The following is a 27306-nucleotide window of genomic DNA, read 5'->3' as shown; positions in this document are numbered from 1 at the left end:
CTTTTCGTAGTGCGTGGTAAGCCCTATGTTGAGAGAGAACGGGACCTACTAAACACAAAGTCAAAGGGTCACTAGTTATCGAAATAGCCACCGAATCAAATAACTTTACAATAAATTTTAAATGATAAGTATTTGCCTTCCAACTTTAAATATTAGTTTTTTTCGAAAAACATTACATATTTTGGGATCCCAAATTTGGTCTTTGGGATAAGTTCATTAATTAAATAATAATCTAAATCATTTGATTCTAATGAATATAAATGAATACACAAATTAAAATGGTTAATTTTTGAAATATATATTTTTAATTATTCTTAAAATTATTTTAAAAAATAATTATATATAAAAATAATAAAAATGTATTGTAAAAATAAAGTTTACAAAAATCAATTATATTTAAAAAATCATTTATATAATACATTTATTTTTTATTTTTAAAAAAATTTCGAACTAGGTTGAATTTATGTTGGAGCTAATTTTAATGTTGGATAGAATAACCATCTATTCACCAATCGGATGTTAGCATTAGGATTATGTGAAGCTCGATCGAGTTTAGATGCCTTTTGAGATAGTTTAATTCCCCCAAGTGTCTCTCGTCCTCATCACAGAAAATTTGAGGTAAAAATGGGTATCAATACAAAAATGTACAACGAAAATCAACTTTATAAGAACCAATAGAATTCAATATGATGATGTCAACTCATTTTTCAACTCGTATTTCCAACTCATCTCCCTATGATTTTATTGAAATTCCAAGCAAGAGCAATTATTGGATGCAAAATTTAATTTTGCATTCATGGAGTACCCATGTTGCATATTTTCGATAGGCCCTACTACAAAAAATTGTGAAATACATGAAAAAACGTAATTGCAATCACGATTTTATATGTATTTTACAATTTTTTGTAGTAGGGCCTATTGAAAGTATGCAACATGGTTACTCCTTGGATGCAAAATTAAATTATGCATCCAACGAGTGTTCTTACTCACAATTTGAGTAAAATCACATGGAGATAAGTTGAAAATGCGAGTTGAAAAAAATAGTGCTTTTTCTTTTTCCTTTTTTCCCTCCAATACTTGATGATGAAATATAATCTTATTTTATTATTTCCACTATTATTTTATAATATTTCTTAGGAGACCCATTTTAAACCTCAAAATATCTTTAATTGGCAACCCCTTTGAATTGGTGACTTAGAGATGACTAAACCTCACACAAATAAATTAATTTGACTTTATAAATATAATTCATATTACAAATTAAGTATTATTTTTAATTAATTACATTTATATTTCTAATTTTGAATATGTAATCCTTTTTTTGTAAGTACAATAATATTACAAAAGTACGTTCTTCAGAGCCATAAAGCTCAACAAAGACTGACGATGAACACGAGCCTAAGAATAAAGAGGTATATGATGGAGACAAATGTGGGGAGGTTTTTGCTCATAAAGGATAAACTATAAAGCCTCCCTGCAGTTGCAATCCAACGAAATATGCAAAACCATGATAAGCAGGACAACACCACCTTGAAAGACTAGCAACACAAAACGTGAAGCAAGACATATAGCCACACTACCGTGAAAGACCAATGACAAAAATATAAAGCAATACATGTAGCAACACTACCTTGAGAGACCATGTACTCCAACTAATGCTTAGGGGGTCCTCCTAGACCACGAGGCACAATTTGTAGTAGTTTGGATCATTTGGCAGAGGGAGCCCTGAGGAGGTTGGTTGGTTGGAGGAGGCAGGAAAGTCGATGTGCTGTTGGAGGGAGTCGCTGACTTGGCCACCATGTTCATTGAACTGGCTGCTAAGATCGCCACCTTTGCCACATGAGGGACCCAAACTTGTAGAGGCGGGTTTCAATTCGTTGCGTGACTGGCATCGATGTGGTGAGGGGCTACGAGGTATGACATGGAGAACGTATAAATGCACTAGAGAAAGTGAGGAATCATCCACTATATTAGTCAAGGGCGATTTAGACCCCCAAAGCTCCACACCCAAAAGTCAAGCAATTATGTGGTATGTTGACTTTACACAATGTAGGTGGTACTCCACATCCTTTCCTTCGAGCAGGATGTTGGTGTCTTCTTGGTCCCGATAGTGTCAGCCCAAGACATTGCGCACGACCTAGAGATGGTCACATGAGAACTGGAGCTCGCGTGCTTCAGCATTAGCCACCATTCTTCTGAAGCAATGTGGAATGTCACAGTCAAAATGTTCATCCTTGTGCCCATGCCAGGGTGGGTGGGGAGGTCACCTTGCCCACGACCACCTTTGTTGGCCCTCCCTCATTCTCAAACCATAGTTAGAAACCAAATCCGAAGATCTGAAGTAGAGCAAAGAAACTGTCTTCTCTTGACTGGAGGAATTGATGTCCATGTTGTGAATTCCCAACAATTTAATGAGGGATGAATAACATATGATGCCAAGTGGTGTAGCCATGCGCTTAATGCACTTTCAATGTTGAAGGGGGGTGGACTTGAGGCCATCCCTGCGTTCCCTCCTCGAGACGTGGTGGGAAGTGGGCCAGATGCATCGTTGAAATCCCACCGAAGGCATATTTACTGACTTCATTTAGTGACGTTGAGAACTGGATCAATTAGACTGCCACCCAAATACAAGGATTTTGAATATGTAATCATCACATAACACATTTCTCATATGGAAAAAGTCCTATGTTATTTTTATCATATTAATATATAAAAGTGAATGTGTCGTCTTCACATATGCTATATTAAAAAATACTCTATACTATAATTATTATTTCATATATATGTAAGAAACATTAATAACCTAAAGGAAAGAGGGTTGATTGGTATGTTCATCAAACTCTACTCTAGTTATATCCCTGTTTTAGAATGGATCTCTAACAATTGTGCAGATCATGAGCCCACTAGTACTTTATATTATGGAAACATTTATTTTCCTTTTGTTTTTGAAAGCAAGGAGGATATGGATCTAATCTACAGATCTGGGTCCTATTTCTTGGGCACCATGGGAATGCCTCTCACCCACTAGACTTTCAATTTTAATCCTACCATGGATTAGATTGATGTATCCCCCCCTTCTTTGTTACAATGATAGTATTTTCAAAGCGATAGTGACAAATTAGGCTGCTACATTACTAGCACTTACGACAAGGACAATAACTTCTCATATGATAGAATTTGTGCTAAAATGGATTTTTCCATGAGTATGGGAACTTTGCAAAAGAATCTCTAAAATCTCTAGTATCTCAGTGTCCTTCTATCCCTCTACCTTCTTCTCAAAGTAATGATGAGCAAGGAACATTCAAACCAATTTCAAGGAAGCACAAGAATCATCCATCTGAAAGGCCTCATTCTATCAGGCCTAAATCTCATCAACATCCTCTCTCCAATAACAGATATGAAGCTTTGAAGTCGTCGAAGGCAAGAGTCATAGTTGAAGAAGATAAGCCAGATCCAAACCAAGTATCTTTAGAGAACATCAATTCACCTGCTAAGGAAAAAACTACTTTTAAGGATATTAACAAAAGCCATTGTTCAAATAAGAAGGAAGAAGAGGCCAATTTGGAGGAAGATAAGGAGTTCAATATCTCCTCTTTCTCCTTCCTATTCAGATGTTCTAAAAAACAATCAGTGATCTTCCCCTCCATTAACAAGAAGTAGAAATGAATGAATCAAGAAAACTCCAAAATATGGTGCCCATCTTCTTTGGTCACATGTGGTTCTAGTGGGGGGTTAGTTTCAATTAAATCTTAGAAATGCTTTGTTTTTGTACCAGCTTGTGTAAGCAATTTGGAAGAATTTACTCCTATTCTCAAGAAGCAGTAGGCTCAAGTCCTTGAAGGTATAATATTGGATCTCCCCTCTTCTTATTGTGTTGGGATGAGGAAGGTTTTTTGCCCTCTTATTTCTAGAATCGTTGAAGAAATTTCCCCTTTAGTATTCATTTCAATGTATTTCAGCTGCATGTTCTAGCTGCAAATTTTTACTTAGTACAAATTTCTTGTTCTGGTTAAAAAAGTTTCTTGTTCTGGCTAAAAAAATTTCTTGTCATGATAATATTAGTACCATAGTACGTCCATGGGGCGTAGAGTGGATGATGACAATGTGTTTTATTCAAACACTTTGTGGTGTAAAAATCATCAGTTCAAAACTAGTGGGCAAAAATCTAGCCATGCTAAGAGTTGGTGTGCCCCAAGCCAGGAATAATCTCCTGTTGATTTTGACAGCTTAGATGCCCCTAGGCCACGACTACCCAAACCACCAATTAAACATCACAGTTATTTCAAAACTCACATTATTTATTTATAATATCATTGTAAAAATAATAATATTAAAATATAGTTAAAAAACATAATAATAATATTAAAAATAATTTTATATTTAATTAAATTGAAATGATACTGACCATAAATAATAATATTAATAATTAAATGTATTAGTAATGATATCATAATAAAGATAATATAATAGCAATGATGTTAATAATATATAAATGTTATTATGATAGAATATATAATAATAATAATAATAATATATTATAAAAATTACATCATAATAAAGAATTTAATATAATATCATATATTAATAAAATAGTATCACATTTTAATATATTAATAAATTATAAATTCGATATATATAAAACAGTATCATATTTTAATATAGTAATAAATTATAAAGTAAAAAACATTCAGAAACAACAAAAATAAATACAAAAACTAACAAACTCAAGGACCAAAACCCGGAAAAGAATCACATAAAATAACAACAAAAAGTTATCGAAATAAAATAAAATTAGAAAACAAAAAAGATCACACAATCCAATATTAAAAGGAAAGAGAAAGAAAGGGAAGGGAGGTTAGAAATTTAGTCACGCTAACGTACATTTTAAATTTTATAGCAAGGGGAAGCGACGTTAGAAATTTAATCATACTTAAATAAGTTAAAATTTAATAGACAAAATGGATTGCCAAAATCTCCTATCTTTATAAAATTATTGATTATATATTTTTTAATGTATTAAAATAATTTGATTTTTTAATTTATGCTTTAAATAATTTAGTTTTAAATGTTACTTCAAAGGTTTTAGAGTTAAATGTGAAATTTTATGATATTGGTGATTATGGATTAATAATGATTTCCCCTATTTACCATCTAAATAAATATTTTTATTTTCATTCCAAATATATATATATATATATTTAATTTAATTTAATTATAAATATATATTATAATATAAAAAATAAATTATATAAATTATAAATATAATGAAACAAGTTTATGGAAAAAAAATTGTATTATTTGAACTCTTCACTCATGATCAAAGACAAGAAGCAAGAGTAAAGATGAAGAGAAATAAAGACTAGAAGCAAAAGCAAAGATGAAAAAAAATAGAAACCAATCCTTTTTAAAAATAGTAGTGCAAAAAAAATATTATTAAATTATAAATATATTTTATTTATTAAAATATATTTTTTTGTAAACTTGACTCTCTGATTTTTTGAGTTTACATGTCCATTATTCACTCCACTGTGGAGGAAAGTAGCACAAGATTCGAACCCAATTCACTCCACTATGGAGAAAAGTAGCACAAGATTTGAACCTAAGATCTTGAGTTTAGTAAAACTTCATTTCACGACCATTACCACTTAACCTACCCCACATGAACTTATTTATTAAAATATTAATTATGATTATAATAAAAAATAGAATAACTCCTTTAGCTTTAATTTTAAATAATGAATATACAAATAACACTCATCATAAAATCATAACATGTGCATGAGCCTAGTATCCTTGCTAAAATCATTAACTATAATTTTTATATATTTCTTAAAACATGCCGTTTAAACTTCAAAATTTACCGAATGAATATTCAATTAACACTGACGTAACGTGTGGATGAGCCTATTTTCCTTGCTATCGGGTGGACACGCTGCCTTATAACACGCCCTTAAAGGAACGCTTTAAAATTAGTTTGATATCATTGAGTTGAGATCTTAGGACACAAGGTTGCAGACAACCAGTCGGATTTGTGATGGAGAAATCCGGTTATGGGAAGGATGGAATATTCAGGTCCTTGAGGCCGCCATTGAAGCTTCCAAAGCACGAGAATGCCAATATGGTCTCCTTCATGTTCAGAGATTCGTCATCCTATGCTCACAGTTTAGCACTAGCAGACGCAGATTCCGGTGAGGAATTGAGCTTCAGAGATTTCAAAGAAAAGGTGAGCATTGTGGGTAGTGGATTAAGTCAGTTGGGTATCAGAAAAGGAGATGTGGTGCTCTTGTTTTCTCCCAACTCTGTTCATGTCCCCTCATGTTTCCTTGGAATTGTTTCAATTGGGGCGGTGGCAACCACCGTGAATCCGTCATATACCGCCATGGAAGTGGCTAAACAGGTCCAGGATTCGAAATCCAAGCTCATCATAACTGTTCCAGAGCTCTGGGATAAAGTTAAAGATCTTGATTTGCCTACAATAGTGATTGGGGGGGATGGAGATATTAAGAGGGCCAGTTCTCCCATTATTTCATTTTCTGAGGTCTTAACCATGGGTGCCCAAAAGAACCCACCGGAGGTTATTATCAAGCAAACAGACACAGCTGCACTGTTGTATTCTTCTGGGACTACTGGGGCCAACAAAGGGGTAGTCTTGACCCATAGGAATTTCATTGCATCTGCCTTGATGGTGACCAGTGACCAAGAAGTGCGGGGTGAGAGGCATTTGACATACTTATGTCTTCTTCCTATGTTTCATGTCTATGGTGTGGCATGTGTCTTGTATGGGCAGCTTCAGAGAGGAAATGCTATGGTTTCAATGGGGAAATTTACTTTTGTTGGGATGCTGGAGGCCATTCAGAAGTATAGGATAACTCATTTGCCTTTAGTGCCACCCATTGTGACTGCTATTGCAAAAGAGAAAATTGTGGCACGATATGATCTGTCGTCTTTGAAGAAGGTTATGAGTGGAGCAGCACCCTTGAGCAAGGAGATCATGGAGGAGTGTGCCAAAAGGGTTCCACAGGCCGAAATGATTCAGGTGCATATCTCTATCCATTCTTTCTCTATGCATCACATACGTGGGACCATAGGTTGTAGACATGAGTTTCATTTGGACTCCTGCATTTCTGCTCTCCTTTTGGATTTTTCCATTTTGAATCTGGAATCGATGAAGCTCGCTCACGCGATATAAGGGATTCCTGCATTTCTGCTTTCTTTTTGGATTTTTCCTTTTCGAATCTGCAGTTGATGAACCTCGTTCACGTGATGTCTGGACAAGGTAGAGAAAATGAGGGTAAGAGGATTTTTCCATTCTCTCGATTAAGTGAAAACAATGTGAAATTCAATAAATAAGATGAAAAACAGTAAACCAATTATTAATTAACTAACTCACGGTAATGTTTGCCCAAGATGAGAGCCACAAATCATTGACAGACCACACATACTCTGCATTCTTTCATTATATGCCCTTATATAGGTACAGCACCATTTAAAACTGCTGTACAAAACTATGGCTGGCCTACCACTATGGACTTGAAACCACTGACCAAGTCAAACATCCAAACAAGAAATACTAGATAATACTCTGTTAACGGAAGAAAATTGCAATTCCAAAGGCTTGCACCAAAAATGTCTTTTGCAATTGTGTGGTTTAGATCTTGTGATGGTCCCCTGGCCCTGTTGAAAATAGAGTGCTTGAACCAGTCACAAAATGCTTTGTCAAATGGAAGAGGTTCAAGGAAGAGATCCGTGGAATGTCCTCCCTGCTGAAGCATAAAACTTGGAAAGGAAGTTATAGTATCTTTCCCTTGTGATGTGAAACAAAATGGTTTTCAAGCTTGGGAATTACACAAAAAATTTCGACTCTGGGGAGCGGATATTGACATAATTAGAAATTAGGACTAATGCCTCAGGACTCTGGAGGCATGCAGTTGAGTGAGCCTGTGTTATAGCAGGACGAGGATTTGGAATATTCTTTGGTGCAGGAAGCCCTTGCTCTTCTCCTTGCTTGAGTGTGAAATTTCTGTGAATTGTCTGGAAAACTGTTCAGGGAGTGGAAGACAAAGAGAGTAACTCTGTAAAGGCAAATATCCATTGAAGATGGGAAGATCTGTAAGGATTGTGTGGAAACCAGTGAAAGAGAAAGAGTGACTCTGTAAAGCTAAATATCCATTGAAGACGGGAAGACCTGTTAGGATTTTGTGGAAACCAGTTTTAGATGAGTATATGGAAACCAGTTTTAGATGAGTCCCTAATACTGGGTTTTCCAGTTTGGCTCTCTGTTTTAGAAGCAAAACAAAAAGAGAGCCAAACACCCCATAGGAAAGGAAAGGAAAGGAAGGGACGAAGAGCTCCCTTCCTGCCGCATTATACCTGCCATTCTGTGTTGCCTCAATTATTTATTTATTTTTACAAGGCTAGGAGAAGTTCAATGGAAGAATTTTTTAAAATATCAATTATTTATTATTTTTCAAATTAGATTGAATTTAGGCCAAGGCAAATCCCAATGTTGGATGGAAGAACAATCTTCCTATGAGTGGATGCTATAATTCCCCAAAAGTGGCTGTCATTTTCACCCCCTCCCCATGAAATTTGAACCTATAACTTGATATATACTAAACCCCACACAAAACAACTAATCTACACCTCATAGATTATATCAATTATTTATTTATTTATAATAAAAATATGTAAAATTATATTATTGAAAATAACTATTATAAAAATAACAACTCTATAAAAAAATATACTTAAAATTAGCATTGCTCAAATAGTCCACTTCCTACTAAAAACATTATACAAAATTTGTTAACATTTTTTTTGCAAAAATCTCTAGATGCATCTACTATTACAAATTCTATAAAAAAAAACCAAATATTAATTAACTTAAAAACATGTGCTTAAAAAAACTCTTAAAAACATGAGCTTAAAAAAAGAGTGATGCCCTATTGTTTCCTTGAGTCCTATGTTGTTGAATCTGGGTTTTCTAACTACTATTTCCATGACGTCCATCATTTCTACAAGTGTGTTTTCTTGATTGCTTTCTCCTTGTCATTAAAAACATGAGCTTAAAAGAAGAGTGATGCCTTGTTGTTTCCTTGAGTCCTATGTTGTTGAATCTGGGTTTTCTATCTACTATTTCCATGACGTCCATCATTTGTACAACTGTGTTTTCTTCATTGCTTTCTCCTTGCAATGAAGCATTAGATTAGAAGTCATTAAATGCACATCTTTATTTAAAATTTCTTCTAATTTTTTGAGAAAATTTCATTTGGTTTTAAGAATGTCATCTTTTTTAACTTGTAAAATGATATTTATGATTTTTAATATTTGCACCATTTAGTGTTTGTCATTGAATTTAGTGATAAGAGAAGAGAATGGAGGCTCTATTTCCATGTGCCATATCTTCTTGAGACTTTAAGATATTTCTCAGCTAAAGCAAATTGCAACGATCCATATTTTGCATTTGCGTCGATAGAAAAGACATTGAGAATTGGTTGTCCTTTAATCTTAATTTGAAATAAATACTAGTAAATTAGTCATGCACCAAGATAAGTGGTTTCTGTCAACATGAAAATGAGCCTTTAAAATGAGACCTACCATGTAAATGGGGAGGAATTTGACTTTTCTTTGCAAAAAAAAAATCTACCCAAAATAAGACACTAAACAACAATGGAAAGGACATAAGATGTTAAATGAAAGTCATGTTGAACTTGAAGGTGAAGCCAGGGGTTTGCCTGGAAGTTGGGCCAAAATGTTGGAATAAAGTTGAAATAAAGCAAGGGGAGAGTTTAACCCAAGGCCACGATGCAAGTACTAGAGAAATGGTGGCCTTGAAATTCTATTTCTCAAAAGCTCAAATTTAAAAATATATCCACCGTGAGTAGATAAAACAAGGACATGAGTAACTGTAAACCTTGCTTTGTGGAAATTCAATTGACTAAGCAACAACCAAATGAGAAATAGATTAAGGACCAACTTGTAGAGAAATGCAAAGGATCCCAACACCCTCTTGCATGACTAGAAACTAATTGCACATTACCTGACTTCCATTGATGAAGAGAAAAACCAATACTTCAATACCTCCCATCCACATAGTCTTGAACATGTATGAGGGGGTGTAGGGTTGCTTTGTGTTTACTACCTTGTCTTAGTGGATGAGCCTGCACATGAGTGACACATGGTGATTTATGATCAAGGTAGTTGTCATTTAATTAGGAGTCAAGTATGGCTTGCGTAGTTTGGACCCTGTTTAAACGTAGCAACCCCAATTTTAGCTTTATTTCCATGTTGACCATTACATCAACTTGCTTATTATGGCTTCAAAGAACATGGAAAAATAAACTTCATGGAACTTTAAATCTTCATGATGTGTTGTATTTAGGATGGAGTTGACCTATGGTTAGTTTGGCCTCTCTTGATCATGGACTTGATAATTATATTAAGAGTCTCCAAAGATGATGGTGGTCTGGGTGCAGGCGATATGGACAACCTTGCAAATCTGTTTGAAATTTCCTCAATATTAGACCAGATTTCTCCCTCTGCTTCTATTGGCGTATCAGTGATTTACTGTTAAACTGGCAGCCTCATGGGTTCTCCTCTGATCACCCCAATCCTTGTTATCGGCGCAATTTATAAACACAAAGCCCTTATTCTCTATCGAGACTATAATTCCAAAGGAGTTATATAAAACACTATCGCGCTTTTAAATTGAGAAAACTGTGTTTTCAATGCAAAATACACAATCGGCGGGGATTTTGTTCCAAAGGAACAAAATACACTATCGGCACTTTAAACCACTGTCACGGCTTATAAACAGGGTTTGTGTTAAATCCGAAGAATTACACTATTGCCGCGGTAATATTCAAAGTATTGCGTTATACACAATATACACTATCGGCCCCTTTCAACACTCCTCCTCCGATGCGATAACACGTGGTGTTATCGGAGATCGCAATCGGCAACTCCACTGTTCCAAAGGCTTGGCTCTTCCCGCTCTGACCTTGCGATGCGATAACAATTGCAGACCCGACAACTTATTAAAGCCTCCCTATAACGTTTCGGCTCCGGTAGTGTCACGCTATCAGAGTTCGGCGTTTTCAATAGTCTTCCACTCCACTTGAGGTTCTGCGATGCGATATTGGTTCGGACCCGATATGGGTATGAACCAAATCTAATAGAATTTCAGGTCCGGAACTATGCTCCGACTAAGTGATTTTTCGATTTCTCTATGTAAAACAGAGTATGGCCACGAACTCTATAAAACGATTCAAGGAGTTTGCGATCACCGATATGAAGGAAAATTACCCAACAGGCCTATGCTTAAGTGTTAATTGGGAAAACAACAATTGAACCACCATCAATAAACGCGGAAAACAATAGAACTAGAACTGATGCATGCATAAAGTACCAATTAACAGAGAGTCATTACTTCCAATGAATAGAGAGAGGCTTTTTTTTTTCTTCAGATGATAATGCTTCTGGCTCTCCCCTTTGAGAGTCCCGTTGTTTCTTATTTATAATTAATAGATAAAGCCTTCTCGGCCATTATCCTTTACAAAAGCATGCTTTTACATAGAGTGATCTAAAGCGTAAAGCTTTGTTACAGCTTATCCATAAGTAATATATTTAGCATGATTTATTCTTAACTCTATTCTTATCTTAAACTAGGAAACCATGAAAATTGCTGGCTAAAGAACCCCACTTCCTTGCCTGTAGATTTTTTATTTTATTTTTGGAATATGTTTGAAGATTTTTCTCTCTAAGTCACATGCTCCTGCATCAGACTCATGAGGACAAAATTCTTCATGGGCTCTTGTCTGTGAGTTCATCTACAAAACTGCCCAGTTTCTGTAGCATGTCTTCTGTAACCCAAGTAGCCTCAGCGGTTGGCAGATTCTTCCATTTTACCAAATAATGGAAGTACTCTCGTCCCCTTGTCTTCTTAAACACCTTCTTGTCCAGAATTCTTTCTAGCTGCAACTCCTTTGCTGTGGGTAATTGTTTTACCTAGTAAATCTCTTGGATCGCTTGTTCTTGTGTTGTATCATCTACAGTTTCACCTTCATATTTGTACAGGTTTGCAACATTAAAAATTGGTGATATCCCAACATCAGGGGGTAACTCAATCTCATAAGCATTTGCAGAAAATTTCCTCAACACTCTGCATGGTCTAATTTTCTTGAACTTCAATTTATTATATGCCCTCTTTGGAAACCTCTCCTTTCTGAGATGTGCTAAAACCAAATCCCCAACTTCAAATTTCACCTCTCCTCTCCTCATATCTGCTCTGGTTTTATACTTGATGTTGCTATCCTGCAGCTGCTGCTTCACTTGTTCATGTATTGCTTGCAATTCTGAAGCAAAATCTTCACCCTCTGCACTTCTCATCTCTTCTTTTCACAAATTTCTTAATTCATATATTCCTCTTGGATGCATTCCATAAACAATATGGAATTGACTCTGTCCTGTACTCCTATTAGGTGAGTCATTATCTGCATACTGAGCTTGTGCTAACACTTGATCCCATTGCTTTGGATGTTCTACAGTAAGGTTTCTTAAAAGATTGCCTAAACTCCTGTTCACCACTTCAGTCTGTCCATCAGTTTGTGGATGATAGGCAGAACTGAAACTTAATTTAGTTCCCAGCGTCTTCCATGGTGTCCTCCAGAAATGTCCAACAAATTTGGAATCTTTGTTTGAGACAATACTTTTGGCCAACCCATGCAATCTTACAATCTCCTTAAAAAAAAAATTAGCAATGTGAGAAGCATCACTAGTTTTATAACATGGAATAAAGTGTGCCATTTTTGAAAATCTGTCCACTACAACAAAAATTGAATCATTACCTCTTTGAGTCTTTGGTAAGCCCAACACAAAATCCATACTTACCATATCCCAAGGCCTATCCATAATTGGTAATGGAATATACAAACCTGTGTTTTGGCTCCTTCCCTTCGCATATTGACAGATTTTGCAAGTTCTCACATACTTCTCCACTTCAGATATCATTTTCGGCCAGAAATAAAATCTGTTCAACTGTTCAAAAGTATTCTCTATGCCAAAATGTCCTGCAAGTCCTCCACTATGTTTTTCTTTGATTAAATTCTCCCTCATAGAACAGTTGGTATGCACAGCTGATTTTTCTTAAATAACAGTCCATCTTGTAAGAAGTAATCCAACCATCTACTTCTATCCATCAAAATAGGATTTTTACAAGCCTCAAATGCCTCTGTAAAATCTGAATCGGTCTCATATAATTCTTTAAGAAAATCAAAACCCAACACTTGGATTTGACTTTCTTGAAGCAATACATTTCTCCTACTTAAGGCATCTGCAACTTTATTTGATTGTCCATTTATATGTTTCAAAACAAAATGGAAACCTTGAAGATATTCCACCCATTTAGCATGTTTCTGGCTGAGCTTTGGTTGCTGCATTATAAACTATAGTGCATGGTTATCTGAATAAAGGATGAATTCTTTTGACATTAAATAGTGCCTCCATTTCTTCAATGACTGCACAACTGCGTAGAATTCCTTATCATAAGAAGAATACTTCTTTTTCGAATCATTTAGCTTTTCACTAAAATAAGCTATTAGTCGATCTTCCTGACTTAAAACACCTCCAATTGCTTCTCCATTGGCATCACACTTCACTTGAAAAGGTTTGTTAAAATCATGCAGAACCAAAATAGGCTTTTCAGTGATTTTTTCCTTTAACAGCTGAAAATTCTTTTCTGCTTCAACAGTCCATCTAAATGGATGTTTGTCCTTCTTTATGGTCGCAATAATAGGTGCATTAATCCTACTAAAATTTTTGATGAATTTTCTATAAAAGCTAGCAAGACCATGAAAACTTCTTACCTCAAAAACACTCTTGGGTGAAGGCCACTCCATAATTTCCTTGATCTTCTCTGGATCCATCTTCAGCCTTTTAGCGGAAATAACAAAACCCAAGTACATTAGCTCTTCTTTCATGAATGAACACTTCTTCAAATTCAACAATAATTTCTCTTGTTGCAGCCTTTGTAAGACATAATTCAGATGTCTCACGTGCTCCTCCTTAGACTTGCTATAAACTAATATATTGTCTAGATATACTATTACAAACTTACCAATGAACTCTTTAAGAACTTCATTCGTTAGTCTCATAAATGTACTTGGTGCATTTGACAACCCAAAAGGCATTACTCTCCACTCATACAGTCCCTCATTTGTCTTAAAAGCGGTTTTCCACTCATCCCCTTCTCTTATTCTTATCTAATGATACCCACTTTTAAGATCTAGTTTTGAAAAATACTTTGCTCCACTCAAGCAATCCATTAAATCTTCAATTATAAGCAAAGGAAATCTGTACCTAATTGTGATTTTATTGATGGCTCTTGAATCTGTACACATTCTCCAGCCTCCATCTTTCTTTGGGCTCAGCACTGTTGGTACTGCGCAAGGACTCAAGCTTTCTCTGATCAACGCTTTGTAAAGCAATTCTTGCACGTGCTTCCTAACCTCTTCATTTTCTATAGGAGTCATTCTATAAGCTGCTTTGTTAGGTAGACTTGCTCCAGGTATCAAATCTATATGGTGGCTGATTCTTCTAATGGGTGGTAATTCATTAGGCAAATTATCAACAATAATATCATAATATTTCTCCAACATTTCTTAAATTTCAATGGGTAAATCAGAAACTTTAGTAGAAGTCATTATTACCTTGGGCTCGCAAATTACATCAAAATTTACCTCATTTTCTTCAATCTGCTTCAAGTATTCCTTTCCTCCAAGTAACAGAGTTTTTTGATTAGTCTATTTTCCTGGTACATCTTCTTCTTACAGAGGTAGCAACGTATGATTGACACCATCCTTTCCAAACTTGTAGGTGCTTCTTTTTCCATCATGCATGGCTCCTCTGTCATATTGCCAAGGTCTTCTAAGCAATATGTGACACACATCCATTGGCATCACATCACAAACAATTTTATCTTTATACTTGCCCACCTGAAACTCCACTTCACTCTGTTCATTTACTAACCGTTGATGTCCCTTTTGCAACCATGACACCTTGTAAGGTGTTGGATGTTTCATTGTTTTCAGCTTCAATTTCTCCACCACTTCTGTAGAGACCAAATTATTAGTGCTGCCACTATCAATGATCATCTGGCAACATTTCCCTTGGACTTTACACACTGTCCTGAATAAAGTCTTTCTTTGTGATGGTTCAACTATCTCCTTTGCTGGCTTGAGAAAAACTTTATTAATTACCAAAGATTCTCCTCTCTCTGGTATATTTTCTTCTTCTATCACTGCTGCTACTGGTGCTTCTCCCTCAACTGGAGCAACAATTGCATTCCTTTGATTTGTTTCTGCATTCTCTGGGCACTCAAAAGCTCTGTGTCCCAGTTTGTTACATCTGTAACATCTTATTTCTCTGCCTCCTCTTCCTCTAGAAAAACTCCCTCTGCCTCTTGCATCACCTCCTGTGGGTGCATGCTGGGTTGAGTTGTTGCTAGCTCCATCTTTAGATGCTGTAGATCTTCCTCTACCACCTTCACTTCCCTTTCCTCGGAAAGTACCTCTCCCTCTGGCAGACTACTTCCTCATGAGTTTTTCTTCAGCTTTCAGTGCTATCTGATAAGCGTCCTCTACTGTTTTAGGAGACAATAGACTTATTTCATCTTGAATGTCCATCCTGAGACCATTCATATATCTAGCCACCTTCTCATCTGTATCCTGGGCTTCTCCAGCTCTTATGCTTACCTTGTAGAACTCCTCTGTGTATTCTTTCACTATCATAGACCTCTGACTAAGATTCTGCATCTGTCTGAACAAGGTTTGCTGATAATTACTTGGCAGAAACTTAACTCTTAGCTTTGCTACCATCATGCTCCAATTTTTGATTGGTTTCTTGCTAAGTCTCTTCCTTTCTGCCTGCACACCATCCCACCAAAGCGTTGCATGGCCTTTTAACTTGGTGACAACAAACTTCACTTTCTTCTCATCTTCTGTTTCTTCATAATCGAAGAATTTCTCCAGGCCATTATCCAGTCTATCAATTCTTCTGGGTTCAATCCTCCTTCATATATTGATACCTCGGTCTTTGGCCTGGTCGTGGATCTCAATATTGACTGAAAGAACCTCATCTCAGGAGTAACTGCTATAGCTTCCTCTTCTGCGGCTTCAACCTCAGGTTCACTAACATCTCCATCATCTATATTTCTCCCTGTTGTTAATGCATCCATTCTAGCTTGCATCTATTGCACAGCTTCCATTACTTCAATGTTTGCAAAGAGCCGTCCTCTTCCACCACGTCCTTGTCCTCTTCCAAATCTAAAAGTCGCCGTAACTTTCCTTCTCCTTCTGATGAGATTCAATCCAATGTCAGCTGGCTTCTCTGATACCGCTAATGGTGCCCTGGGTGCAGGCGATATGGACAACCTCACAAATATGTTTGAAATTTCCTCAATATCAGACCAAATTTCTCCCTCTGCTTCTATTGGCGTATCAGTCATTTACTATTAAACTGACAGCCTCCTGGGTTCTCCTCTGATCACCCCAATCCTTGTTATCGGCTCAATTTATAAACACAGAGCCCTTTTTAAATTGAGAAAATTGTGTTTTCAATGCAAAATACACAATCGGCGGGGATTTTGTTCCAAAGGAACAAAATACACTATCGACGCTTTAAACCACTGTCACAGCGTATAAACAGACTTTGTGTTAATTCCGAAGAATTACACTATCAGCGCCGTAATATTCAAAGTATTGCGTTATACTCAATATACACTATCGGCCCCTTTCAACACTCCTTCTCCGATGCGATAACACGTGGTGTTATCGGAGATCGCAATTGGCGACTCCACTGTTCCAAAGGCCTGGCTCTTCCCGCTCCGATCTTGCGATGCAATAACAATCGCAAACCCAAAAACCTATGTTGCATGGGTACCCGCACCCGGGGGTGGGGTTCTCGAACTCGTTCTGGGTTCCCGCACTCAAGTATCGGATTCGAGTACGGGTTCTTCCTAGACGAACCCAGAAGAACCGGGGTCTTCCATGAAGAACCGGGTTCTTCCATGAAGAACCAGGTTCTTGAAAAAAAAAATTGGGTTCTTTTCCTTTAACGGGTTCTTGGGTTCTTCGGGTTGGGTTCTTTGGGTACTTCATAAAAAAAACTATATTAAAAATTCAATTTTCAAATAATTTTTTTTATTGAAATTTAAAAAATAACTTATAACAAAGGTAAAAAACCCTAAATCTTTAAGACTTTAACTCTTTATGAATGCACACAAGCAAATATCTGATACATGATCACTCATTTCATTTAACTTTTAAGTTTTTCCATTTGGTTGAGGCTTGAGCCGTCCCCGTTTACCATTTCCGGTGGCAGTGGGCAGCGTCAGCAACAGTGGGCAGTTTCAGCGGCAGTGGTATTTACAAGTTTTTGTTTTCAATTTTATTATTCCATGAAAAAGTTTCACAAGACCCGCGTGTGAAAAATATAGGTGCATTATATTACACATTTGAACAGTGAACACCCACAGGGGCTCAACTACATTAAGCAGAATTGCCGGAATGAATGTCACAATTTCTTGTTGTTTCGGACTGTCTGCAACATGAGCCACAACTGTCAGTCCACTTTTATACACTCAATTTGCCTCCTACAGCTGCGGCATAGTCCCTCCTCCTTGTTGTTGTCAAACGCTGAGCTGTAGGGCTTGATTCATGCCACTGTTTACACAAAACAGCTCACTGTTCACTAAGGAACAGACCTCGACCTCCCTATGCAGACTCCTGTACCCAACCGAAGCCCTAAATAGAGATGACAATGCCACAAACTTACCTCTACTCAGCCTAGACTTGTTAAATTTTTAATTTTTTATACTATATACTATAATATGAGAAGTATACATTTCAGTTCTTTTAACCTGAAATAGTTGCAATTAGATTAATAAAGCGCAGAAAATCTTCATCATTTTTTGTATTAATGAATGGCATTACATAATTGCATTCATACACTGAATATAGCTCTGTGCTATTCTTTACAATATAAATCGTTCAGTGAGAATGTATTTCAAATTTTCAACTCAATCATCTACACAACATTCAAGCCAGTTCATTATCTACCCTCTAACAATGGTGTTGCTTGCCCTTGCAATGTAATTTCACCATGGATCAACAAAATCCAATTAAATGGTTCAGAATTTGTTCAGGGAAAACAGTTTATAGTATATATATTTTAATTTTTGAAAAATTGAATCATTACATTTGTCATTAACATATAAATTCTGTGGTTTTTTTTTAGGCTTGTGGCTACATTAAAGTATAAATTATGGCTGCTGGCAGCATATATTTCACCGCTGTCCCACCAAACACACAAGGCAGCCCAATAAAATAAAGTTTAAAATGTTGAGTCTTTGAGAACTCAGAATACTTTAGGATTTTTGAGCGTACTCCTGAGTTTGTAGGAAACTTGGCTAGTGTATCTCAGTCAGCTGTGTGTGACAAAATCTGTCCCATTTAAATGATTATCATTAAAGTTTTCTTGTTTAAAGTTGAAAAAATATACAAATTCAAATTTCATATATATTATTAATTATAAATTTATAATTTATAAAATATAATTATTAAACTTTAATATTATTATATTACCCGACGAACCTATGCACCCTGTTTCCAAAAATGTCGTCCCCGTCCCCGCACCCACGTTTCCTGGCAACATAGCCAAAAACTTATTAAAACCTCCCTAAAATAAATAAATAAATATTTATTTATTTTATTTCTCAACCGAGTAAAAAATTTACCTAACATAACCGCACAAAATAAAACATAATAACATGTCTTCCTTATTAAATTAAAAGTCTCTAACATATTTTCAATATTAAATTAAAAAATATTAAGGGTTTTTGTTTGTAGCCACTCCCTAGGGCCTAATAACCTATAATATTAGGGAGGAAGACCTAATGACCCCGGGATACCACTCGAGTGTAGCCTTGGGCGTTGGCCTTTTCGTAGTGCGTGGTAAGCCCTATGTTGAGAGAGAACCGGACCTACTAAATACAAAGTCAAAGGGTCACTAGTTATCAAAATAGCCACCGAATCAAATAACTTTACAATAGATTTTAAATGTTAATTATTTGCCTTCCAACTTTAAATATTAGTTTTTTTCGAAAAACATTACATATTTTGGGATCCCAAATCTGGTCTTTGGGATAAGTTCATTAATTAAATAATAATCTAAATCATTTGATTCTAATGAATATAAATGAATACACAAATTAAAATGGTTAATTTTTGAAATATATATTTTTAATTATTCTGAAAATTATTTTTAAAAAGTAATTATATATAAAAATAATTTTAAAAAGTAATTATATATAAAAATAATAAAAATGTATGGTAAAAATAAAGTTTACAAAAATCAATTATATTTAAAAAAATCATTTATATAATACATTTATTTTTTATTTAAAAAAAAAATTTCGAACTAGGTTGAATTTATGTCGGGGCTAATTTTAATGTTGGATAGAATAACCATCTATTCACTAATGGGATGTTAGCATTAGGATTATGTAAAGCTCGATCGAGCTTAGATGCCTTTTGAGATAGTTTAATTCCCCCAAGTGTCTCTCGTCCTCATCACAGAAAATTTGAGGTAAAAATGGGTCTCAATACAAAAATGTACAACGAAAATCAACTTTATAAGAACCAATAGGATTCAATATGATGATGTCAACTCATTTTTCAACTCGTATTTCCAACTCATCTCCCTATGATTTTATTGAAATTCCAAGCAAGAGCACTTATTGGATGCAAAATTTAATTTTGCATTCATGGAGTACCCATGTTGCATACTTTCGATAGGCCCTACTACAAAAAATTGTGAAATACATGAAAAAACGTAATTGCAATCACGATTTTATATGTATTTCACAATTTTTTTGTAGTAGGGCCTATTGAAAGTATGCAACATGGTTACTCCTTGGATGCAAAATTAAATTATGCATCCAACGAGTGTTCTTACTCGCAATTTGACTAAAATCACATGGAGATAAGTTGAAAATGTGAGTTGAAAAAAATAGTTCTTTTTCTTTTTCTTTTTTTCCCTCTAATACTTGATGATGTAATATAATCTTATTTTATTATTTCCACTATTATTTTATAATATTTCTTAGGAGACCTATTTTAAACCTCAAAATATCTTTAATTGGCAACCCTTTTGAATTGGTGACCTAGAGATGACTAAACCTCACACAAATAAATTAATTTGAATTTATAAATATAATCCATATTACAAATTAAGTATTTTTTTAATTAATTACATTTATATCTTTAATTTTGAATATGTAATATCCTTTTTTTTGTAAGTAAAGAGCCTTTGTATACAATAATATTACAAAAGTACATTCTTCAGAGCCATACAGCTCAACAAAGACTGACGATGAACACGGGCCTAAGAATAAAGAGGTATATGATGGAGACAAATGGGGGGAGGTTTTTGCTCATAAAGGATAAACTATAAAGCCTCCTTGCAGTTGCAATCCAACGAAACATGCAAAACCATGATAAGCAGGACAACACCACCTTGAAAGTTGAAAGACTAGCAACACAAAATGTGAAGCAAGACATGTAGCCACACTACCGTGAAAGACCAATGACAAAAATATGAAGCAATACATGTAGCAACACTACCTTGAGAGACCATGTACTCCAACTAATGCTTAGGGGGTCCTCCTAGACCATGAGGTGCAATTTGTAGTAGTTTGGATCATCTGGCAGAGGGAGCCCTGAGGAGGTTGGTTGGTTGGAGGAGGTAGGAAACTCGATGTGCTGTTGGAGGGAGTCACTGACTTGGCCACCATGTTCATCGAACTGGCTGCTAAGATCGCCACCTTTGCCACATCAGGGACCCAAACTTGTAGAGGCGGGTTTCAATTCGTTGCGTGACTGGCATCGATGTGGTGAGGGGCTACGAGGTATGACATGGAGAATGTATAAATGCACTAGAGAAAGTGAGGAATCATCCACTTTATTAGTCAAGGGCGATTTAGACACCTAAAGCTCCACACCCAAAAGTCAAGCAATTATGTGGTATGTTGACTTTGCATAATGTAGGTGGTATTCCACATCCAATACATTTCCTTCGAGCAGGATGTTGGTGTCTTCTTGGTCCCGATAGTGTCAGCCCAAGACATTGCGCACGACCTAGAGATGGTCACATGAGAACTGGAGCTCGCGTGCTTCAGCATTAGCCACCATTGTTCTGAAGCAATGTGGAATGTCACAGTCAAAATGTTCATCCTTGTGCCCATGCCAGGGTGGGTGGGGAGGTCACCTTGCCCACGACCACCTTTGTTGGCCCTCCCTCATTCTCAAACCATAGTTGCAGAGAAACCAAATCCAAAGATCTGAAGTAGATTAGAGAAATTGCCTTCTCTTGACTGGAGGAATTGATGTCCATGTTGTGAATTCCCAACAATTTAATGAGGGATGAATAACACATGATGCCAAGTGGTGTAGCCATGCGCTTAATGCACTTTCAATGTCGAAGGGGGGTGGACTTGAGGCCATCCTTGCGTTCCCTCCTCAAGACGTGGTGGGAATTAGGCCTGATGCATCGTTGAAATCCCACCGAAGGCATATTTACTGACTTCATTTAGTGACGTTGAGAACTGGATCAATCAGACTGCCACCCAAATACAAGGATTTTGAATATGTAATCATCACATAACACATTTCTCATATGGAAAAAGTCCTATGTTATTTTTATCATATTAATATAGAAAAGTGAATGTGTCGTCTTCACATATGCTATATTAAAAAATACTCTATACTATAATTATTATTTCATATATATGTAAGAAACATTAATAACCTAAAGGAAAGAGGGTTGATTGGTATGTTCATCAAACTCTACCCTAGTTATATCCCTGTTTTAGAATGGATCTCTAACAATTGTGCAGATCATGAGCCCACTAGTACTTTATATTATGGAAACATTTATTTTCCTTTTGTTTTTGAAAGCAAGGAGGATAGGGATATAATCTACAGATCTGGGTCCTATTTCTTGGGCACCATGGGAATGCCTCTCACCCACTAGACTTTCGATTTTAATCCTACCATGGATTAGATTGATGTATCCCCTCCTTCTTTGTTACAATGATAGTATTTTCAAAGCGATAGTGACAAATTGGGCCGCTACATTACTAGCACTTATGGCAAGGACAATAACTTCTCATATGCTAAAATTTGTGCTAAAATGTATTTTTCCATGAGTATGGGAACTTTGCAAAAGAATCTCTAAAATCTCTAGTATCTCAGTCTCCTTCTATCCCTCTACCTTCTTCTCAAAGTAATGATGAGCAAGGAACATTCAAACCAATTTCAAGGAAGCACAAGGACCATCCATCTGAAAGGCCTCATTCTATCAGGCCTAAATCTCATCAACATCCTCTCTCCAATAACAGATATGAAGCTTTGAAGTCGTCGAAGGCAAGAGTCATAGTTGAGGAAGATAAGCCAGATCCAAACCAAGTGTCTTTAGAGAACATCAATTCACCTGCTAAGGAAAAAACTACTTTTAAGGATATTAACAAAAGCCATTGTTCAAATAGGAAGGAAGAAGAGGCCAATTTGGAGGAAGATAAGGAGTTCAATATCTCCTCTTTCTCCTTCCTATTCAGATGTTCTAAAAAACAATCAATGATCTTCCCCTTCATTAACAAGAAGTAGAAATGAATGAATCAAGAAAACTCCAAAATATGGTGCCCATCTTCTTTGGTCACATGTGGTACTAGTGGGGGGTTAGTTTCAATTAAATCTTAGAAATGCTTTGTTTTTGTACCAGCTTGTGTAAGCAATTTGGAAGAATTTACTCCTATTCTCAAGAAGCAGTAGGCTCAAGTCCTTGAAGGTATAATATTGGATCTCCCCTCTTCTTGTTGTGTTGGGATGAGGAAGGTTTTTTGCCCTCTTATTTCTGGAATCGTTGAAGAAATTTCCCCTTTAGTATTCATTTCAATGTATTTCAGCTGCATGCTCTAGCTGCAAATTTTTACTTAGTACAAATTTCTTATTCTGGTTAAAAAAAATTCTTGTTCTGGCTAAAAAAATGTCTTGTCATGATAATATTAGTACCATAGTACATCCATGGGGCGTAGAGTAGATGATGACAATGTGTTTTATTCAGACACTTTGTAGTGTAAAAATCATCAATTCAAAACTAGTGGGCAAAAATCTAGCCATGCTAAGAGTTGGTGTGCCTCAAGCTAGAAATGATCTCCGGTTGATTTTGACAGCTTAAATGCCCCTAAGCCACGACTACCCAAACCACCAATTAAACATCAAAACTCACATTATTTATTTATAATATCATTGTACAATATAATAAGATTAAAATATAGTAAAAAAAACGTAATAATAATATTAAAAATAATTTTGTATTAATTAAATTGAAATGATACTAATAATAAATAATAATATTAATAATTAAATGTATTAGCAATGATATCATAATAAAAATAATATAATAGCAATGATGTTAATAATATATAAATGTTATTATGAGAAAATATATTATAATAATAATATATTATTATTATAAAAATTACATAATAATAAGGAATTTAATATAATACCATATATTAATAAATAGTATCACATTTTATTATATTAATAATTTATAAATTCGAAAACATTAAAGATATTTTTATATATAAAATAGTATCATATTTTAATATAGTAATAAATTATAAAGTAAAAAACATTCAGAACATTCGTTATATTATAAGAGAATGCCACAACCCATTTCGCCTTTCTAACAATTTAAATCACAATCTTTAATCTCCAGAGCTAATGCTGTAGATCATTCTACAAATAGACAAATTTATGTAACAATAATTAAAAGAAGAAAAGACCCAGAAAAGAATGATCAAAGAATTCAATGCCTAACCGAATATGGCAGACTGAAAAAAACTTTATGCAAACGCCATTAAAACGAAATCGTCAGTATTCAATGTCAAATCCTTCACTTCCTGTTATAGATCGGACGGGCCAGACGATTTAAAAAAAATAAGAATACTGAGGAAATAAAGAATGAAGACAAAAGAAACCTGGAAAGGGGCTACATACATACATATTAGGCATCACTTTAGTCTGGCACACTGGAAAAGGCGCAACTTCGGTCCTAGGAATGGGAGCGAGCCAGTCGAATCACCGCCTCGTATCTGCCCAAACCTAAAGAGGCAGCGCATCGAACGTTGAACGGTATGAGAGGTTCGGTCTGAACCTAAGGTTGGGCATCCTTCCGGAATAAAACATGCGGCGCAACCTAATGAGGGTTACGTGGACTCACAGCTATTTAATTTTCGCAGACGGACAAAAATGGTAGGAAACCATGCCAGATGTCAACAGGAATTGAAAGTGTTAGACGATTGTGTTGATGCATAGAAAGGTTTATTGGTCTAATTATTGATGATATATTTTTAATGTATTAAAATAATTTGATTTTTTAATTTAGACCAATATTGATTATATATTTTTAATGTATTAAAATAATTTGATTTTTTAATTTATGCTTTAAATAATTTAGGTTTAAATGTTACTTCAAAGGTTTTAGAGTTAAATGTGAAATTTTATGTTATTGGTGATTACGGATTAATAATGATTTCCCTTATTTACCATTTAGATAAATATTTTTATTTTCATTCCAAATTATAATATATATATATATATATATAATTTAATTATAATTATGTATTATAATATAAAAAATAAATTATATAGATTATAAATATAATGAAACAAGTTTGTGGAAAAAAATTGTGTTGATTTTGGGTGAACTCTTTACTCATGATCAAAGACAAGAAGTAAGAGTAAAAGCTAAGAGAAATAAAGATTAAAAGCAAAAGCAAAGATGAAAAGAAATAAAAACCAATCTTTTTTAAAAACATTAGTGCAAAAAAAATATTATTAAATTATAAATATATTTTATTTATTAAAATATATTTTTTTGTAAATTTGACTATTTCATTTTCGAGTTTACATGTCTATTATTGACCCACCATGGAAGAAAGTAGCACCACATTCAAAATTCACTCCACCATGGAGGAAAGTAGCACAACATATTTCTTAAAACATGCCGTTTAAACCTCAAAATTTACCGAAGTGAATATGCATGCCGTTAAAACATGCCGTTTAAACCTCAAAATTTACCGAATGAATATGCATGCCGTTTAAACATGCCGTTTTAACACTGACGATAACGTGTGGATGAGCCTATTTTCCTTGCTATCGGGTGGCCACGCTGCCTTATAACACGCCCTTAAAGGAACACTTTAAAATTAGTTTGATATCATCGAGTTGAGATCTTAGGACACAAGGTTGCAGACAACCAGTCGGATTTGTGATGGAGAAATCCGGTTACGGGAAGGATGGAATATTCAGGTCCTTGAGGCCGCCATTGAAGCTTCCAAAGCACGAGAATGCCAATATGGTCTCCTTCATGTTCAGAGATTCGTCATCCTATGCTCACAGTTTAGCACTAGCAGACGCAGATTCCGGTGAGGAATTGAGCTTCAGAGATTTCAAAGAAAAGGTGAGCATTGTGGGTAGTGGATTAAGTCAGTTGGGTATCAGAAAAGGAGATGTGGTGCTCTTGTTTTCTCCCAACTCTGTTCATGTCCCCTCATGTTTCCTTGGAATTGTTTCAATTGGGGCGGTTGCAACCACTGTGAATCCGTTGTATACGGCCATGGAAGTGGCTAAACAGGTGCAGGATTCGAAATCCAAGCTCATCATAACTGTTCCAGAGCTCTGGGATAAAGTTAAAGATCTTGATTTGCCTACAATAGTGATTGGGGGGAATGGAGATATTAAAAGGGCCAGTTCTCCCATTATTTCATTTTCTGAGGTCTTAACCATGGGTGCCCAAAAGAACCCACCGGAGGTTACTATCAAGCAAACAGACACAGCTGCACTGTTGTATTCTTCTGGGACTACTGGGGCCAACAAAGGGGTGGTCTTGACCCATAGGAATTTCATTGCATCTGCCTTGATGGTGACCAGTGAGCAAGAACTGCGGGGTGAGAGGCATTTGACACACTTATGTCTTCTTCCTATGTTTCATGTCTATGGTGTGGCATGTATCTTGTATGGTCAGCTTCAGAGAGGAAATGCTATTGTTTCAATGGGGAAATTTACTTTTGTTGGGATGCTGGAGGCCATTCAGAAGTATAGGATAACTCATTTGCCTTTAGTGCCACCCATTGTGACTGCTGTTGCAAAAGAGAAAATTGTGGCACGATATGATCTGTCGTCTTTGAAGAAGATTATGAGTGGAGCAGCACCCTTGAGTAAGGAGATCATGGAGGAGTGTGCCAAAAGGGTTCCACAGGCCGAAATGTTTCAGGTGCATATCTCTATCCATTCTTTCTCTATGCATTACATACATGGGACCATAGGTTGTAGACATGAGCTTCATTTGGACTCCTGCATTTCTGCTCTCCTTTTGGATTTTTCCATTTTGAATCTGGAATTGATGAAGCTCGCTCACGCGATGTAAGGGATTCCTGCATATCTGCTTTCTTTTTGGATTTTTCCTTTTCGAATCTGCAGTTGATGAAGCTCGTTCACGTGATGCCTGGACAAGTTAGAGAAAATGAGGGTAAGAGGATTTTTCCATTCTCTCGATTAAGTGAAAACAATGTGAAATTCAATAAATAAGATGAAAAACAGTAAACCAATTATTAATTAACTAACTCAGGGTAATGTTTGCCAAAGATGAGAACCACAAATCATTGACAGACCACACATACTCTGCATTCTTTCATTATATGCCCTTACATAGGTATAGCACCATTTAAAACTGCTGTACAAAACTATGGCTGGCCTACCACTATGGACTTGAAACCACTGACCAAGTCAAACATCCAAACAAGAAATACTAGATAATACTCTGTTAAGGGAAGAAAATTGCAATTCCAAAGGCTTGCACCAAAAATGTCTTTTGCAATTGTGTGGTTTAGATCTTGTGATGGTCCCCTGGCCCTGTTGAAAATAGAGTGCTTGAACCAGTCACAAAATGCTTTGTCGAATGGAAGAGGTTCAAGGAAGAGATCCGTGGAATGTCCTCCCTGCTGAAGCATAAAACTTGGGAAGGAAGTTATAGTATCTTTTCCTTGTGATATGAAACAAAATGTTTTTCAAACTTGGGAATTACACACAAAATTTCGACTCTGGGGAGTGGATATTGACATAATTAGAAATTAGGATTAATGCCTCAGGACTCTGGAGGCATGCAGTTGAGTGAGCCTGTGTTATA

General features: G+C 35.7%; 1 protein-coding gene across 3 annotated transcripts in view; it reads left to right on the top strand.

The window, feature by feature from the left end:
- Positions 1-27306, top strand: part of LOC149216790 (putative CoA ligase CCL7) — a 242721-nt gene that overhangs the window by 96879 nt on the left and 118536 nt on the right. The window contains exon 1 of one of the 3 annotated variants that reach the window (XM_089392853.1): positions 5960-7036. The exons of 1 other annotated variant lie outside the window; for it this stretch is intronic. In XM_089392853.1, the coding sequence (XP_089248979.1) occupies positions 6035-7036 (1002 nt within the window). In that variant the 5' untranslated portion in view covers positions 5960-6034. Of the gene's footprint in view, positions 1-5959; positions 7037-25324; positions 26395-27306 lie in introns of those variants that run through there. One more of the 3 variants, XM_089392852.1, reaches the window with a different exon arrangement.

The sequence above is a fragment of the Pinus tabuliformis genome, chromosome 1_1 (assembly GCF_031772625.1).
Source record: "Pinus tabuliformis cultivar Carrire ecotype Pingquan chromosome 1_1, CPIR1, whole genome shotgun sequence".
Lineage (NCBI taxonomy): Eukaryota > Viridiplantae > Streptophyta > Pinopsida > Pinales > Pinaceae > Pinus > Pinus tabuliformis.
The sequence above is the reverse complement of the archived record's forward strand: the minus strand, read 5'-3'. Positions and strand labels throughout refer to the sequence as shown.